Raw genomic sequence first — 18,627 nt, forward strand, 5'->3', positions numbered from 1 at the left:
GTAATCCTAGTAGCCTGCCTGGGCAGGAAAGTCTGTGAGACTCTTTTTTTTTTTTTGGGGGCGGTCATGAGGCCTGAACTTTGGGCCTGGGTGCTGTCCCTTAGCTCTTCAGCTCAAGGCTAGAACCCTACCACTTGAGCCACAGTGCCACTTCTGACTTTTTCTGCTTAGGAAATTGAGCACAGGGCATGCAAGGTAAGCACTCTACTGTTGAGCCACCTTCCCAGCCTTTTTTTTTTTTTAGTTAAAAAAATTCATTTGAACACAGGGCTACATGCATGCTAGACAAATGTTCTACTACTAAGCCATATTCCCATTCTGTGAGACTCTTATCTCCAAATAACCATCAGAAAACTGGAAGTGACAGTTGTGCCTCAAAATGGTAGAGCATTAGTCTTGAGCAAAAGAGTTCAGGGATAGTACCCAGCCCCTGAATTCAAGCCCAAAGACTGACAAGAATTGCCTAAAGCGTGGTGCTGGTGGCTCACACCTGCAATCCTAACTATTCAGGAGGCTGAAATCTGAGGATTAAGTTTCTTTTTAGTTTTTTGTTTTGTTTTGTTTTTTGTCGGTCATGGGGCCTGAACTCTGGGCCTGGATGCTGTCCCTCAGCTCTTCAGCTCAAGGCGAGCGCTCTACCACTTGAGCTACAGCGCCACTTCTGGTTTTCTGGTGGTTTATTGGAGATAGGAGTCTCATGGTCTCTCCTGCCCGGGCTGGCTTTGAACCTTGATCCTCAGATCTCAGCCTCCTGAGTAGCTAGGATTACAGGCGTGAGCCACCAGCGCCCGGCAGTCCTTGAGACTCTTATCTCCAATTATCCACCAAGAAACTGGAAATGGAGAGGTGTGTAGATGTGTCTAGTGGTAGACTGTTGGCCTTGAGCCAAGGGAGAGCACCCAGGCCCAGAGTTTAGGCCTCAGCACAGGTACAAAAAAAAAAAAGTATTATCTATATTCTGCCACATAGATATTTCTTCAGTTTCTTCACAGAGAATTTAAGCAGAATCATATATGTACACATTTTTAGTTGTTGTTTTTTTTCCTTGTTGGTCATGGGCTTAAACTCTGGGTTTGGGTGCTATCCTTCAGCTGAAGGCTAGCTCTCTACTACTTGAGCCACAGTGTCATTTCCAGTTTCCTGGTGGTTGATTGGAAGTAAGAATCTCAAGGACTTTTCCTGTACTGGCTGGCTTCGAAATTTAATCCTCAGATCTCAGCCTTCTGAATAGCTAGGATTACTGGCTCATATTTTTAGTTTTATTTATTTAATAATGACTAATGTAAAGCTCATACTTTTTTTTTTTGTTTTAGACAGGGTCTCCCTATGTAGCTCAGTCTGGCTTGGAATTTTAGATCTTCCTGCTTCTGTTTCCCTAGTGCTAGAATTTTAGGCCTGTACTAGATAGATATGCCCAGCTAGACATAAAATGTACCAAACACCACAAAAATAATCAGATAGAAAACATAAATTTGGCTTCAGAATAATCTGAAAACTTGTGCATGGATTAAACACTTTCCTAATTTAGTGGTAGAGTAATTCACCTAACTTGGTTGGGGTCCTGGGTTCTCAGCACTGTGAAAAGAATTTTTTCTTTTTGGTGCCAGTCCTGGGCTTGAACTCAGCCTTTTTGCTTAAGGCTAGTGCTCTACCACTTGAGGCACAGCTCCACTTCTAGCTTTTTGTTGGTTAATTGGAGATGAGTGTGTCATAGACTTTCCTGCCTGAGTCACTGGCTTTTTGTTGTTGTTCGTGGGGCTTGAACTCAGGTCCTGGGCACTGTCCCTAAGCCTTTTTACTCAAGGCTAGCTAGCACTCTACCACTTTGAGCCACAGTGCCATTTCCAGTTTTTTGGTGTTAATTAGAGATGAGATCTCATTGGTTTTCCTGCCCAGGCTGGCTTTGAACTTGAGTAGCTAGGATTGCAGGTATAGGCTACTGGCACCCAACTTCTTTATTTTTTTAAAAAAAATTCAAATTTTTTACTGGGCCTGCATGCTGTTCCTAAGCTTCTTTTACTCATGGCTAGTGCTTTACCACTTGACCCACAGCTCTACTTCTGGCTTCTTTTGTTTATTGGAGATAAGAGTCTTAGGGACTTTCCTACTTAGGCTGGTTTCAAACTTCAGTTCTCAAATCTCAGGCTTCTGAGTAGTAACTATTACAGGCATGAGCTACTGGTCCCTAGCTGCTCAGTTTTTGTTTTTTTTTTCCCCAGAAATATTTTTCAGTTAGGTACATGTCTAATGAAAGCAAAAATGTAGATTATAATATGAGAATAACAGAAACCAGTTGTTATTACACAAAGAAAAATACCAGATTTTGGAGCTGGGAAGGTGGCTCAGTGGTAGAGCGCTTGCCTTGCATGCATGAGGCCCTGGGTTCAATTCCTCAGCACCACATAAGCAAAAAGAAAAAAGCCGGAAGTGGTGCTGTGGCTCAAGTGGTAGAGTGCTAGCCTTGAGCTGAAGAGCTGAGGGACAGCGCCCAGACCCAGAGTTCAGGCCCCACGACCGGACCCAAAAAAAAAACAAACAAAAAACCAGATTTTAATTCACCTTATTGATTTGAGCACTTTATTATTAACTATAATCTTAAAAGTTATGGTATAAATTTAATTTTGAATTGAGAGTGATTTTGCCTAACTTGATGTGTGGATTAACTTTTTTTTTTTTTGCCAGTCCTGGGACTTGAATTCATGGCCTGGACACTGTCCCTGAGCTGCTTTTGCTCAAGGCTAGTGTTCTACCACTTGAGCCATAGCGCTACTCCTAGCTTTTTCTGTTTATGTGGTACTGAGGAATCGAACCCATGGCTTCATGCATGCTAGTCAAGCATTCTACCACTAAGCCACATTCCCATCCCCATGTAGACTAACTTTTAAGCATTACCTTCTGTTTATTAGCTGCAGAATTTAACCAATGAGTCTTGCTATTATCTACTTGCACCTATTTGTGTATATGTACACATATACACATGTGTGTGTCATAATTCATTATTCTTTAAAGAAATTTCAGATGGACAGAGATCTGGAGACCAGCTAAAGCGGGGTAGGCGGAAAGGAAGAAACAAACAGGAAGTTCCTGCATTTGCTGAGCCTGACACAGCTGTCAAAACACCTTTTGATTTGGCTAAGGTACGTGGTTTTATTTTGTCATTTGTGGGCTTCAACTCAGGCCCTGGACGCTGTCCTTGAGCTCTTTGCTCTAGGCTCTACCACTTTGAGCCACAGCACCACTTCTGGTTTTCTGGAGGTTAATTGGAGGTAAAAATCTCAGGGAGCTAGAAATAGATGGCTCATGCCTATAATCCTAGCTACACAGGAGGCCGAGATCTGAGGATCAGGGTTCAAAGACAGCCCAGGTAAGAAAGCTCATGATACTCTTGTTTTTGTTTTGTTTGGTTTGGTTTGGTCGGTTCTGGGGCTTGAACTCTGGGTTTGGGCGCTGTCCCTGGGCTCTTCAGCTCAAGGCAAGCGCTCTACCACTTTAGCCACAGCGCTACTTCCGGTTTTCTAGTGATTTATTGGAGATAAGAGTCTCACAGACTTTTCTGCTTAGCCTGGCTTTGAACCTCGATCCTCAGATATCAGCCTTCTGAATAGCTAGGATTATAGCCACCATCGCCCAGCTTGCCCATGAGACTCTTAACCTCTAATAAGCCACTAGAAAACTGGAAGTGGCAATGTGGCTCAAGTGGTAGAGCACTCATCTTGAGCTGAAGAGCTGCGGAACAGCACCCAGGCCCAGCATTCAAGTCCCATAACCAACAGCAGCAGCAACAACAACAGAATATTGGAGACTTTGCTGCCTGGGCTGGCTTTTAACCTAGTCCTCAGATCTCAGCCCCCTGGGTAGCTAGTGATTACACTTGTGAGCTATCAGCACCTGGCTTAAGGTGAGTGTTTATAAAAATGAAGCTTTTTTGGCTATATAGAAAAAGCTAATACATCTAAAACATATCAGTGAGCCAAGTACACAAATTGATCTACAATATTAATTTTAAGCAAACAACTTCTAGGGAAAGTTAGTGTTACTGATGACATACATACTGCTTTCATTTTTTTTTTGTTGGTTCTGGGGCCTCAACCCAGGTGTCATCCCTGAGCTCTTTAGCTCACGGTTAGCATTCTACCACTTGAGCCAAGGCACCATTTCTGGTTTTCTATTGGTTAAATGGAGATAAGAGTCTGCCGGGCGCTGGTGGCTCATGCCTGTAATCCTAGCTACTCAGGAGGCTGAGATCTGAGGATCGCGCTTCAAAGCCAGCCCGGGTAGGAGAGACCGTGAGACTCCTATCTCCAATAAACCACCAGAAAACCGGAAGTGGCGCTGTAGCTCAAGTGGTAGAGCGCTTGCCTTGAACTGAAGAGCTGAGGGACAGCGCCCAGGCCCAGAGTTCAAGCCCCACGACCGACCAAAAAAAAGAGTCTCATGGACTTTGCTGCCCAGGCTGGCTTTAAACCTCCATCTTCAGATCTTAGCCTTCTGCGTACCTAGGATTACAGGTGTGAGCCACCTGTGCCCAGCCACATATTGCTTTTTTTTTTTTTTTTTGTCGGTCATGGGGCTTGAACTCTGGGCCTGGGCGCTGTCCCTCAGCTCTTCAGCTCAAGGCGAGCGCTCTACCACTTGAGCTACAGCGCCACTTCCGGTTTTCTGGTGGTTTATTGGAGATAGGAGTCTCACAGTCTCTCCTGCCCGGGCTGGCTTTGAACTGCGATCCTCAGATCTCAGCCTCCTGAGTAGCTAGGATTACAGGCATGAGCCACCAGCGCCTGGCTTGCTTTTTTTTTTTTTTTTTTTTTTGGGGTACGGTCGTGGGGCCTGAACTCTGGGCCTGGGGGCTATCCCTCAGCTCTTCAGCTCAAGGCTAGCGCTCTACCACTTGAGCCACAGCGCCACTTCCGGCTTTTTTCTTTTTGCTTATGTGGTGCTGAGGAATTGAACCCAGGGCCTCAGACATGCAAGGCCAAGCGCTCTACCACTGAGCCACCTTCCCAGCCCCACATACTGCTTTTTATGTGGCAAACTTTTTGTTTTATGACATGCTGAAGCCCAAACACATGGCCTTTGAATGCTAAGCAAGTAGCAAGCATGCTGGCATATGCCTGTACAGTAGTCTCAGGGCTCAGGAGCTTGAGGCAGGATAACCAAAAGTTTGAAGCCAGTCTGGCCATATAAATGAGTTCTAAGCTCACACACAGAAAGCTTCTTTTTCTTTAATTAATTCTTTAAATTTTTCTTTTACTGAAACTACCAAAGTAGTATCTAAAGTGGTTATAGTAAGCAGGTCTGGTGGGACATGTGTATAATCCCATCTGCTTGACAAGCTTAATGAAGATGGAGAAGCACAAGATCAAGGCCTGCCTGGGCAACTGAGACCCTCTCTTAAATAGGGGCTGAATGCTGGTGACTCACATTTGTAATCATAGCTACACTAGGGGCTGAGATCTGAAGATTGGGGTTCAAAGGCGGACATGAAGATTGGGGTTCAAAGGCAGACAAATCCAGAAGTCTCATATCTCCAATTAGCGAGCAAAAATCAGCTATAGAAGCGCAGCTCAAGTGGTAGAGTGCCAGCCACAGGTAAAAAGCCCAAGTGAGAGCATGATGTCTAATTTAATTCTCAAGACATTTTTTTCTAACCATGGTTAAAAAAAAAAAAAACTTCCTTAAAATTTCTACTAATTGGTAGTTTTGATTTTCACACTTAAGCAGTGTGTGTGTGTGTGTGTGTGTGTGTGTGTGTGTGTGTGTGTGTGTGTGTGTGTGTGTGTGTACTGGTCACTGGTCCCTCGTCCCGGGGCTTGAACTCAAGGCCTGGGGGCTGTCCCTTAGCTTTTTATTTATTTATTTATATATATATTTTTTATTCTTTTTTTTTTAATTAATTAATTTATTTTTTGGGTCCTGTCGTGGAGCCTGAACTCTGGGCCTTGGTGCTGTCCCTCAGCTCTTCAGCTCAAGGCCAACGCTCTACCACTTGAGCCACAGTGCCACTTCCGGTTTTTTTCTTTATGTGGTGCTGATAAATCGAACCCAGGGCCTCAGGCATGCAAGGCAAGCGCTCTACCACTGAGCCACCTTCCCAGCCCTATTTTTTTTTATTCTTAAGACTAGTACTTTACCATTTGTGCCATGGCCCAAATTCCACCTTTTTGAGGGTTAATTGGAGAGAAGAGTCTCACTGACTTTCCTACCTGGGCTGACATAAAGCCACGATCCTCAGATCTCAGTGTTTTGAGTACTCAAGGCTAGTGCTCTACTACATGAGCACTACTCTACTTCTAGCTTTTTGGTGGTTAATTGGAGATAAAGAATATTATGGACTTACCTGTTCGCTCTAGTTTTGAACTGTGATCCCCAGATTAAAGCCTTCTGAGTAGCTAGGATTACAAGCATGAGCCACAGTGGCTGCCAGTATTGCTAATTTTTGTGGCTGGTGATGTTTGTTCTTTTTATTTTATTTTTTTATTTATTTATTATTTTTGGGGGGGAGTCCGGTCATGGGGCCTGAGCTCTGGGCCTGGGCGCTGTCCCTCAGCTCTTCAGCTCAAGGCTAGCGCTCTACTACTTGAGCCACAGCTCCACTTCCGGCTTTCTTCTTTTTCCTTATGTGGTGCTGAGGAATGGAACCCAGGGCCTCGAGCATGCAAGGCAAGCGCTCTACCACTGAGCCACCTTCCCAGCCCATATTTTATTTTTTTAAATATGTTTTTTATTGTAAAAATACTATACAGAGGGGTTACAGTTACATGAGCAAGGTAATGAGTACATTTTCTATCAAGCATTGTTACCTCCTCCTTTGTTTTTCCCCTGCTCTCCCACCTCCACAACTACATTCCCTTCCCTCCTTCCCTCTCCCCTCTGCGCTCTCCCCACCTAAATTGTAGTGATGTTCTTGTCTTCATTTTGCAAGAGGCAAGGAATCTAACACAAGATTTTATTAAACAACTGCATTGTAATTGATTGTACTTTTGAGCATTGCAGTGGTTTCACTGCTATAGTGAATGTTCTTGTACACACTTTGGTGAGCAGATTTGTGTTTTTATGTTGAATATGTATTCAGAGATTCAATTCATATATTTGTTGAGGTTTAAGATATGGCAGTTGTACTGTAAAAGAGTTCTAGTTATTCTGTATCCTTGCAAACACTTTTTTTTTTTTTTTGCAGTCATGGAGCTTGAATTTAGGGCCTAGACATTTTCCCTGAGCTTTTTTGCGCAAGGGTAGTGTCCTACTATTGTGAGCCACACTGCCACTTCTGATTTTCTGGAGGTTAATTGGAGCTATGGCTGCAATTCCAGTTAATTGGAGATAAGAGTCCTACAGATTTTCCTGCCTAGGCTGGTTTTGAACTGTGATCCTCAGATCTCAGCCTACTGAGAAGTGAGGATTATAGGTATGAGTAACCAGTGTCTAGCAACATAGTATTTTTTTTTCTTTTTGGTTCCGGTCATTGGGCCTGAACTCTGGGCCTGGGTGCTGTCCCTCAGCTCTTCAGCTCAAGGCCAGCGCTCTACCACTTGAGCCATAGCACCACTTCTGGCTTTTTTCTTTTTGCTTATGTGGTGCTGAGGAATCGAACCCAGGGCCTCAGGCATGCAAGGCAAGCGCTCTACTACTGAGCCACCTTCCCAGCCCCGCAACATAGTATTTTTAAAGAACGCAATGTCTCAGATCCATAATTATAACTAATTCTTATTTCTCTCTCCTCCCTTTCATGGTAATTAGATAATTTAGAAGCTAAAATTTAACAGAACTGGCTTATTTCCTTTTTAATTGTTTTCATGTTTTTATTCAATATTATCATTGTAATGTCTTTGTGTTAATTAGGCACATGAAAGTAGTAACTCTGTAAAGAAGAAGACAAAATTTGTCAATTTATACACAAGAGAGGGACAAGACAAGCTTGCAGTCCTGCTTCCTGGTCGCCACCCTTGTGATTGCCTGGGCCAGAAGCACAAGCTCATCAATAACTGCCTGGTCTGTGGACGTATTGTCTGCGAACAAGAGGGTTCTGGCCCCTGCTTATTCTGTGGCTCTCTGGTAAATTCTTTTTTTTTTTTAGTTTTATTTTCCTTTGGGTTAATGCACAAAGCCATTCAGATCTTGTTTAATTTCTCTTTTTCTAGTAAATTTCTTCTCTAAAATGTCCAATGAAACCTAACACTCAGGGCTGGGATGTAGCTCAGTGGCAAAGCACTTGCCTAGCAAGTGCAACGTCCTGGGTTCGATCCCCAGTACAAAAAAAAAAAAAAAAGAAAGAAACCTAGCACTCAGGATGCTGAAGGTAGGGGTTGTGTTGTGAAGTTAAGGGCAACCTGGGACTCACAGTGAAAACCTCTAAAAAAAAAAAATTCAATGAATGCTGGGAACAGTGATTTGATTTCTCAAAAATCCAAGGATATAGTCTAGTACTGAGGCCTAGTAGGGCTTGAACTCTGGGCCTGGGTGCTGTCCTTTACCTCTTCAGCTCAAGGCTAGCACTCTACCACTTAAGCTATAATGTCACTCTGGTTTTCTGATGCTTAATTGGTGATAGGAGTCAAAAGACTTTCCTGCCCTGGCTGGCTTTGAACTTCAGTCCTCAGATCTCAGCCTTACTGAGTAGCTAGGATTACAGGCGTGAGCCACTGGCGGGCCCGGCTCTGGTTCTTTTTAATAAGACATCTGCTTTTAATTTCTTTTGTTAGATTTAGACTTCATTGTTAGAATTAGATGACTTTAAAAATAAAATCTTATTCTTGAGTGCAAGTCCAGGACTAGAAAAAAAACGATAAAATATATGACTTGTCCAATATTCTCAACAGAAACAAATACTTGTCCTTCAAAAGTAGATTAAAGAAAATTAAAGAAATAACACTTAGATAATTTACAGATACTTGGAGTGAAGTTAATTTTTGAGTGGATCATTCAAAAGCAAGAAATGGAAAGAGACCTAAGGCAAAATTTTATTTGGATAATTTGTTTTAATGATTTTTTCTTCTGGGTAATTAAGGAACCATCCCAGCTGGACACAGTAGTATACACCAGTCATACTGTGTTATTTAGCAGCATGAGATTGGGATGATCAACATTTAGGCGAGCCTGGGCAGAAAAGTCTACAGGACTCAATTTCAACAGAAGGAACCTGGATAATAGTGGTATGTCCTACCATCAATTCCAAGAAGGAAAAAAAAAAGATTATTGAGATCCAAGTTTGTGCCTAGAGAGAAAGCAAGACCAACTGAAAAATCCTTAGTGCTAGCCGGGTGCTGGTGGCTCATACCTGTAATCCTAGCTATGCAGGAGACTGAGATCTGAGGATCGTGGTACAAAGCCAGCCAGGGCAGGAAAATCCATAAGACTCTTTTTTTTTCTTTTTTTTTTTTGGGTCCGGTCGTGGGGCCTGAACTCTGGGCCTGGGCGCTGTCCCTCAGCTCTTCAGCTCAAGGCTAGAGCTCTACCACTTGAGCCACAGTGCCACTTCCAGCTTTTTTCTTTTTGCTTATGTGGTGCTGAGGAATCGAACCCAGGGCCTCAGGCATGCAAGGCAAGCGCTCTACCGCTGAGCCACCTTCCCAGCCCTCCATAAGACTCTTATCTCCAATTAATCACCGGAAAACCAGAAGTGGCACTGTGGCTCAACTGGTAGAATACTAGCCTTGACTGAAGCTCTCGGGGACAGCACCCAAGCCCAGATTTCAAGTCCCATGACTACCACCACCACCAACAACAACAAAAAATCACTAATGCTAGTGCAAAACAGGATTGATGGCATGGCTCATAAGTTGAGTACCTATCTACCAAGCCTGAGCCCCTGAGTTCAAACCCCAGTAGTGGGGAGAAAAAAGTACCATTTTTTTTATTGTCATAATTAACACATGATTTGAGGTTATTTTATTTATTTATTTATTTTGGTGGTTGTAAGGCTTGAACTTAGAACCTGGGCACTGTCCCTGAGCTTTTTCACTCAAGGCTAGTGCTCTACCACTTTGAGTCAAGCACCACTTCCAGTTTTCTGGTGGTTAACTGGAGATAAGAGTCTCATGGACTTAGCTGCCTGTGCTGGTTCTGAACTGTGATCCTCAGATCTCAGCCTCCTAAGTAGCTAGGATTGTATGAGTCACTGGTGCCCAGCTTGAGGTTGCTTATTAAGATCTGTCAAGCAAACAATATATAATATATATTTTTTACTCATTTTTATAGGTATGTACTCACGAAGAACAGGATATTTTACAACGTGACTCAAACAAAAGCCAAAAACTGTTAAAGAAGCTTATGTCAGGTAGGCCCAACTTTCTAATTGAATTACTATAGCAACACATACATTTTCTTGTATATGTGATTGTTTCTCTTTTTTTGTTATTGTTATTGGTCCTAGAGCTTGAATTCAAAGCCTGGGTGCTATCCCTGAGCTCTTTTTGCTCAAAGCTAGAGCTCTACCACTTCGAGCCTCAACTCTATTCCCAGTTTCTGAGTAATTAATTGGAGATGGGCTAGGTTCTGGTGGCTCATTCCTGTAATCCTAGCTACTGAGGAGGCTGAGATCTAATATTCAGGGTTCAAAGCTGGACCAGGCCCTGAGTTCAAGCCCCAGGACTGGCAAAAATAAAGAAAGAAATGAATGAATGAATGAATGGTTGAGTGCTAGCCTTGAGCCAGAGAGCTCACAGACAGTGCCTGGATACCCAGTTCAAACCCCAAACCTGGGGGGACAAAAGTAGCTCAGTTAATTTATTGTCGTCTCTGAACTTGAGTTTCCTTATTTTTAAACAAAGGTAATGAAACTTGTATTTAGAGATGATAAAAAAGTCCCATTCAGTTATTCATTGACAAGGCTTTTCCTTTCTTTTTTCCTTTGGTAGTATAGGGGATGGAACCCAAGGCCTTATATATTCCAAGCAAGATTTCTACCACTGAAGTACTTCCTCAGCTCTATAGGCGTTTTTATGTTCTGTTGTTAACAAATTTGGTATCCTTAATGATTTGAATATCTCTAATGGAAGAGACACACTATGTCAAGTGTCATTGATAGTTAATTGATGGCCTACACACCTGTTTGTTTTCCCTTGAAATGAAGGGTCCAAACCATCAGACCAGAACCAAATAATGTGTTCTTTGCTACACAGTAATTCAACTCATTACTAATGTAGCTGATTCTGTTTGATTTCTTAATTGAATTTCAGGCTCGGAGAATTCTGGAAAAGTGGATGTCCCTACCAAGGACCTTCTTCCTCATCAAGAATCTCGGCTTAAGTCTGGTCTGGAGAAGGCTATCAAACATAAAGACAAGTTGTTAGAGTTTGACAGAACTAGGTATGATAGAGTTAGAAGAAGTGCTAAGAAATAGCTTACCATAGATTCTGACTTTTAGGGCTGCCAGACCCCCCAAAAAAAGAAAAAAACATCAATTCTGACTTTTAAAATATTTATTTATTTATTCATTTATTTAGTTGCTCATGGGGCTTGAACTCTGGGCCTGGACGCTGTCCCTGTTCTTCAGCTCAAGGCTATCACTATCACTTAAGCCACAGTGCCACTTCCGGTTTTCTGGTAGTTTCTTAGAGATAAGAGTCTCAAGGACTTTTCCTGCCTGTGCAGGTTTTGAACCATGATCCTTAGATCTCAGTCTTCTGAGTAGCTAGGATTACAGGCATGAGTCATTTGGAGCCCTGATATTTTTGGTATTTGATTGATTGATTGACTTTTCCTGGTCTTGGGGCTTAAACTCTGGGCCTGGGCGCTGTTCCTGAGCTCTTTTTGCACAAGGCTAGTACTCTACCACTTGAGCCACAGCGTCACTTTTGGCGGCTTTTTCTGTGATTAATTGGAGATAAGAAGCTCAGGAAACACTGGGAATGTGGCTTAGTGGTAAAGTTCTTGCCCAGCACACATGAAGCCCTGGGTTGGATTCCTTAGTACAGAAAAAGCTGGAAGTAGCTCTGTGGCTCAAGTTGGTCTAGCTCTAGCCTTGAGCCAAAGAAGCTCAGGGATAGTGTCTGGGCCTTGAGTTCAAGCCCTAGGACTGGCAAAAAATAAAGTCTTGGCGCTGGGAAGGTAGAGTGCTTGCCTTTCATGCATGAGGGCTGGCCTGGGTTCAATTCCTCAGCACCACATAAGCAGAAAAAGCCAGAAGTGGGGCTGAGGCTCAAGTGGTAGAGCACAAGTCTACAGCTGAAGAGCTGGGGGACAGTGCCCAAGCCCAGAGTTCAAGCCCCACAACCGACAAAAAACAAAACAAAACAAAAAAGTCTCAGGGACTTTCCTGCCCAGGCCAGCTTGAATCACAATCCTTAGATATCAGCCTCCTGAGTAGCTAGGATTGCAGGCATGAGCCACTAGTGCCCAGCAGATACTTTTTTTCTTTTTGGTAGGGGAGGGGGGGGAATGGTTGTGGGGCCTGGAGTTAGGGTCTGGGCACTGTCCCTGAGCTCTTTTGCTAAAGATTAGTGCTGTACCACTTCGAGTCACAGCTCCACATCCAGTTTAATGGTTAATTGGAGATAAGAGTCTCACAGACCTTCCTGTAATCCTAGCTACTCAGCTGCATACTGAGGTCTGAGAATTGAGATTTGAAGCCCTGAGCTATACCCTCTAGTGATGTCCCCGTCTTTTAACTATTGGATAGCATCTCCAGTTTTGCCCAGGTCAGCACGTACCATGATCCTCCTATATATGCCTTTGATGTAGCTGGGATTACAGATGTGAGCCACTACCTGCAGTCTGCATTTCTGGATAAATAGAAATTAGAAGAAAATCTCTCCTACTGATGTTATTGTTTTGCTGGTGTGTTCAAAAGTACCTGTTTCATTGTCTAGACTTACTGCTTATCTTACTGGTATTATATCAATAAGAATCCTGAGTTCTAACTATTTATTTTTTTTGCCAGTTCTGGAGATTGAACTCAGGGCCTATATGCTGTCCCTGAGCCTCTTTGTGCTCAAGGCTAGCACTCTACCACAGCGCTACAGTGCCACTTCTGGCTTTTTTTTTTTCCCCCGTCGGTCATAGGGCCTAAACTCTTCAACTCAAGGCCAGCACTCTAACACTTCAGCCACAGTGCCACTTCCAGCTTTTTCTGCTTATGTGGTGCTGAGGAATTAAACCCAGAGCCTTATGCATGCCAGGAAAGCGCTCTACCACTGAGCCACCTTCCCAGCCCCACTTCTGGCTTTTTTAAGTAGGCTGAGATGGGAGGATTGCTGTTCTAAGCCAGCCTGGGCAGGAAAGTCAATGAGGCTCTTATCTCCATGTAACCCCAGAAAACTGGAAGTGGCACTGTGGCTCAAATGGTAGAGCTCTAGCCTTGAGCTGAAGAGCTGAGGGACAGTACCCAGGCCCAGAGTTCAAGTCCCATGACCAACCAAAAAAAAGAGGGGGGGGGGTGACATCTACAGGATTCCATTAGTTTCTTTGTCAATTTCTTTGTCAGTTTGATCTTAGAGCCCTGAGTGTTGTATCTTGGAATGTGGTCCCAAAGTGTTGGTCAAGAACTGGAGATTGGCCAGTCGCTAGTGGCTCACACCTGTAATCCTAGCTACTCAGGAGGCTGAGATCTGAGGATCACGTTTCAAAGCCATCCTAGGCAGTAAAGTCCATGATCTCCAATAAACCACCAGAAAACTAGAAGTCACACTGTGGCTCAAGTGGTAGAGTCCTCGCCTTGAGCTAAAGAGCTGAGGGACAGCACCCAGGCCCAGAGTTCAACCCCTCAACCAACAAAAATAAAAAAGAATTAAAGGTTGAAAATAAGGGATGTAGAAACTGACATGTAGTAGTAGAGGGGACAATGTCCTAAGTAGAATGTCCTTAAGAGTAATTTGAGAAGTGGTCCTGTGGTTCAAAGTGGTAGAGCATTAGCTAGCCTTGAGCAAAAGAACTCAAGGACAATGTCTAGTCCCTGAGTTCAAGCCCCAAGACTGAAAAAAAAAAAAAAAAGTAAATTGAGCTGGGTGCCAGTGGCTCACGCCAGTGATCTTGTCTTCTCAGGAAGCTGATATCTGAGATCACAATTTGAAGCCAGCTTGGGCAGCAAAGTCTGTGAGATGCTTACCTCCAGTTAACTACCAGAAAACTGGATATGAAACTGTGGCTTTAAGTGGCAGAGTGCTAGCCTTGAACACAAAAGCTTAGGGACAGTGCCCAGACCCTGAGTTCAAGCCCCATTACTGACCAAAAAAAAAAAAAAGGAAAATTGAGCTGAGTGCTAGTATCTCACACCTGTAGTCCTAACTACTCAGGAGGCTAAGATCAGAGGATTCTGGTTCAAAGCCAGTCTCAGTAGAAAAATCATTGAACTCTTATTTCCACCTAACCAGCAAAAAGCTGGAAGTGGAGGTGTAGCTTGAGTGGTAGAGAGCCAACCTTGAGTGATAAAGCTAAGGTAGAGCCTCCCTCCCCATCCCTAAGTTCAAGCCCCAGTATGGAAGTAAAAATAAAAAATAAAATAGTTATTGAGCATGGATGCCTATAGTCCTTGATACTTAGGAGGCTGAGATCTGAGAATTGCAGTACAAAGAGCTCAGCAGACAAATCTTTAGTACTCTTATCTCCAAATAAACAGCAGAAAGCTGGAAGTGGAGCTGTGGCTCAAGTTCTAGAGCACCAGCCAAAAAGCATGAGGCCCTGATTTTCAGCCCTAGTACTGGCAAAAAAAAAAAGAAAAATAAATAAAGTAAATTGTTAAGCCATAGGACCTGGTTTTTATGGTAGAATCCCAGTAAGTAAATGAGCCTATAAGTAATAGACTGGATCCCAACCAGTTGTGGAAGGACAACTATTAAGTTGCTGAAACGTAGTCTGAGTGGTAGCAAAACCAGACTGATGTCCAGTTTCAGAAGTGTGAGCTGCAATCTTCAGCACTGAGAAAACAAAAAGAGCAAGCAAAAGAATAGTGAAGGCTGGACTAGTCAAAAGGTAGATTGACAGTGGATTATGGTGCTGTGCTTTTCCCTTTCTGAGGTTGATGTTAGTTGTAGGAGGTGAGCTGAGCCTGCAGTGAAGATCAGATAGATGTAGAAACTGGGAATCAGAGCTTAGCCTGACTTTGGAACATTCTTGCTTCAATAGTTGAAACAGTAACCTCTAGAACATAGCTACTTTGATACAGTTCCCTAGTAACTATATGTGTCAATCTTGGGTTATTTTCTGTATGCTCTTGTATTTTTTTTCTCTTAGCATTCGAAGGACTCAAGTCATTGATGATGAATCAGATTACTTTGCCAGTGATTCTAACCAGTGGTTGTCCAAAATTGAGCGAGAAACCCTGCAGAAGAAAGAGGAAGAGCTGAGAGAACTTCGCCATGCCTCTCGACTCTCTAAAAAAATCACCATTGACTTTGCAGGCCGGAAGATCCTAGAAGACGAAAATCCTCTAGCAGAATATCATAGCAGGTTAGTGGGCAATCCTAGAAAAGCTCTGAAAAAAAAAAAGGAGGGATGGGGAGCCAAGGGCTGGTGGCTCACACCTGTAATCCTGGCTACTCAGGAGGCTGAACTCTGAAGATCAGGATTAGAAGCTAATCTGGGCACAAAAGTCAATGAGACTTATTTCTAATAAACTACTCAGAAAAAGCTGGCAGTGGTGCTGTGCCTTGAGCAAAAAAGCTCAAGAACAGCACCCAGACCTAAGTTCAAAGCTCTAGCAGACACAAACACACACACCAAAAAACAAAACAAAACAAAACAAAAATCACAAAAAAATCCAGAAAAACAATAAAAAAGATTTTTTTCTTTGGGGAGGGTCATCAGATTTGGCTGAATTAAAAATGTTTGAGGGGCTGGGAAGGTGGCTCAGTGGTAGAGCGCTTGCCTTGCATGCCAGAGGCCCTGGGTTCGATTCCTCAGCACCACATAAGCAAAAAGAAAAAAGCCAGAAGTGGCACTGTGGCTCAAGTGGTAGAGCGCTAGTCTTGAGCTGAAGAGCTGAGGGACAGTGCCCAGGCCCAGAGTTCAGGCCCCACGACCGGACCCAAAAAAACAAACCAAAAAAAAAAAAAAAAAAAAAAAATGTTTGAAATGTATAGTTACACTTAATTAAAAGTAGCTGTTTTATGTTTGTTTGTTTTTTTTCTCTGAACTTTGAGACTAGTACATGGAACAACAACAACAAAAAGCACCTTTTCCTTCCTTAGGATGCTGTATTAATGTAGTATAATTTGTACTGATTTTTTGTTTGTTTATTTTGTTGGTGGTGCACCTTGAACTCAGCCTGGTACTGTCCCTCAGCTCTTCAGCTCAAGGCTAGAACTCTACCACTTGAGCAACAGCGCGGTTTGTTGGGGATGAGTCCCATGGACTTTTCTGCCTGGGCTGGCTTTGAACCACAATGTTCAGGTCTCAGCCTCCTGAGTAGCCACAGGTGTGAGCCACCAGCACCTGGCTGATTTTGTTTTTGTTTTTGTTTTTTGGCTGGTACTGAGGCTTGAATGTAGGGCCTAGGTGGTGTTGCTGAGCTTCACTTGCTCAAGGCTAACACTATCACTTGAGCCACAGCTTCCTTTCCAGCTTTTTGGTGGTTAATTGGAGATGAAGATCTCATGGAGTTTCCTGCCTCAGATTTCAGCCTCCTGAATAACTAGCATTAGAGGTATGAGCCATCAGTGCCCAGGCTTTAGATCTTTTTAAAAAATGTCATTTCTGTGACTGGGAAGGTGGCTCAGTGGTAAAGTGTTTGCCTTGCAAGCATGAGGCCCTGGGTTTGATTCCTCAGCATCACATAAGCAGAAAAAGCCAGAAGTGGCACTGTGGCTCAAGTGGTAGAGTGCTAGCCTTGAGCTGAAGAGATGAGGGACATCATCCAGGCCCAGAGTTCAGGCCCCACGACTGGCAAAAAAAAAAAAGTCTTTTCTTCTCCCAGGTTTTGTATTGAATTTTGTCTTTGTCTTTGTTCTTTAATGTTTTGCTCAGCTTCTCTAATATTTGTGTTTGTAAACTGGTCTTAATCCTACAGAAAAGTTTTCTGTTGGTGGTAAGGACTTGGAACATAGATAGAATAGTACAATTATTGCATCCCTTTGGTTTGTTTTCACAGGTTAGATGAGACCATACAGGCCATTTCCGATGGAACCTTGAACCAATCACTGATCAAATTGGATAGATCTGATGAGCCTTTGGGAGTTCTGGTAAACCCCAACCTATACCAGTCCCCTCCACAGGTTTGTATGCCTTTCTGTTCACTAATAAAGCTAGAATTTCGGCTCCAAATATTTCTCCTTTCAAGTGTGCTTATTTGCTGGGTTTTAGATGCCAGTCTGTTCTCTTAACACACATACCAACCTTATCTTCTGGTCCTATTTTTTTTTTTTTATCATCAAGCCACCAAGCATGCTATAAATAAAGTTCCATATTCCTTCCCATTTTCTTCCATAATGGTTCTATTTTTTTTAAATGATTTTTATAGAAGTACTCCTGACAAAATGAAGTGTATTATCCTCTGAGCACTTTTTTTTTTTTAAGAAAGTGTTATTTAAATTACTGTAGGACATTAGACAAGAGGTCTGGGGGTATAGGACTGAGGATGTGGCTTATGTGGTAGAGAATTTGCCATGCAAGTATGAAGCCGTAAATTTGATCATTAATGCCCTGCTTCTCCCCTAATAGGGCTGAGGGTGTAGCTAGTGGTGGAGTGTTTTCTTAGCATGTCTGAGATCCTGTACAGGATCACCAGCACCACCAAAAAATTCTATCTTTTATTAAGTAGCTTTTTTTTTTTGTCGGTCATGGGCCGGACACTGTCCCTCAGCTCTTCAGCTCAAGGCTAGCGCTCTACCACTTGAGCCACAGCACCACTTCCAGCTTTTTCTGCTTATGTGGTACTAAGGAATCAAACCCAGGGCCTCATGCATGCAAGGCAAGCATTCTACCACTAAGCCACCTTCCCAGCCCCCCCAAATTCTATCTTTTATAGAATATGGGTAGTCCATAGAATGTTTTAATTTATTAATTTGTTATTCATTATCCAATACAGTTACAGCTTTTTTGCTGTGATAGTTTGTCATTACTGGAATTGGGAAGCGTTGTATGCAGACATTCTATTCTATTTGTCTCTAAGATGGACCTTTGTCATCATAACTGACTCCTACTGAATTTATACTGTCTCTACTCTTTTTTGGCTTTGTTTCAGTGAAAGATGGAGTAATATTTTCTGGTGTATAATTTTCTCATTATTATTACTGCTTTCATTTTACTACCTTCCCCAGGTTTTTCCCTTGCCAGGCAGAATTATATGTTTTCTTTTGTTTTATTTTCCCTGTATAGTGGGTAGACCACACAAGTACAGCCTCACAGAAGAAGGCTTTCCATTCAGCAGGAATGGGATTAGAGTTCAATGTACGTCAGCATCAGTTGCGAATTCAGGATCAAGAATTCCAAGAAGGTTTTGATGGTGGCTGGTGCCTCTCTATGCATCAGCCCTGGGCTTCTTTCCTTGTCAGAGGGATTAAAAGGTAAGAATGCAAATGAATTATGGCAGTGAAAGATCCTAAAGTAACATAAATGTTTTTATGTTTATGTTACTCTAAGATTAGAATTTATTTTCTCCAATGTAGTGATGATTTATAATATTGTTCTTCAGTACACAGGTCTTCAAATAGGGCCTGATATGGTGATGTATACCTGTATCTTGGTACTTGGGAGACT

General features: G+C 42.8%; 1 protein-coding gene across 1 annotated transcript in view; it reads left to right on the forward strand.

Annotated features, from left to right (window-relative positions):
• Positions 1 to 18,627, forward strand: part of Trip4 (thyroid hormone receptor interactor 4) — a 62,269-nt gene that overhangs the window by 7,137 nt on the left and 36,505 nt on the right. Inside the window, exons 3-9 of the mRNA XM_042687841.1 lie at positions 3,010 to 3,137; positions 7,840 to 8,052; positions 10,195 to 10,273; positions 11,175 to 11,304; positions 15,166 to 15,381; positions 17,021 to 17,144; positions 18,247 to 18,434. Of these exons, the coding sequence (XP_042543775.1) occupies positions 3,010 to 3,137; positions 7,840 to 8,052; positions 10,195 to 10,273; positions 11,175 to 11,304; positions 15,166 to 15,381; positions 17,021 to 17,144; positions 18,247 to 18,434 (1,078 nt within the window). The remainder of the gene's footprint in view (positions 1 to 3,009; positions 3,138 to 7,839; positions 8,053 to 10,194; positions 10,274 to 11,174; positions 11,305 to 15,165; positions 15,382 to 17,020; positions 17,145 to 18,246; positions 18,435 to 18,627) is intronic.

The sequence above is a fragment of the Dipodomys spectabilis genome, unplaced genomic scaffold, assembly GCF_019054845.1.
Source record: "Dipodomys spectabilis isolate Male_0828 unplaced genomic scaffold, ASM1905484v1 ptg000108l, whole genome shotgun sequence".
Classification (NCBI taxonomy): domain Eukaryota; kingdom Metazoa; phylum Chordata; class Mammalia; order Rodentia; family Heteromyidae; genus Dipodomys; species Dipodomys spectabilis.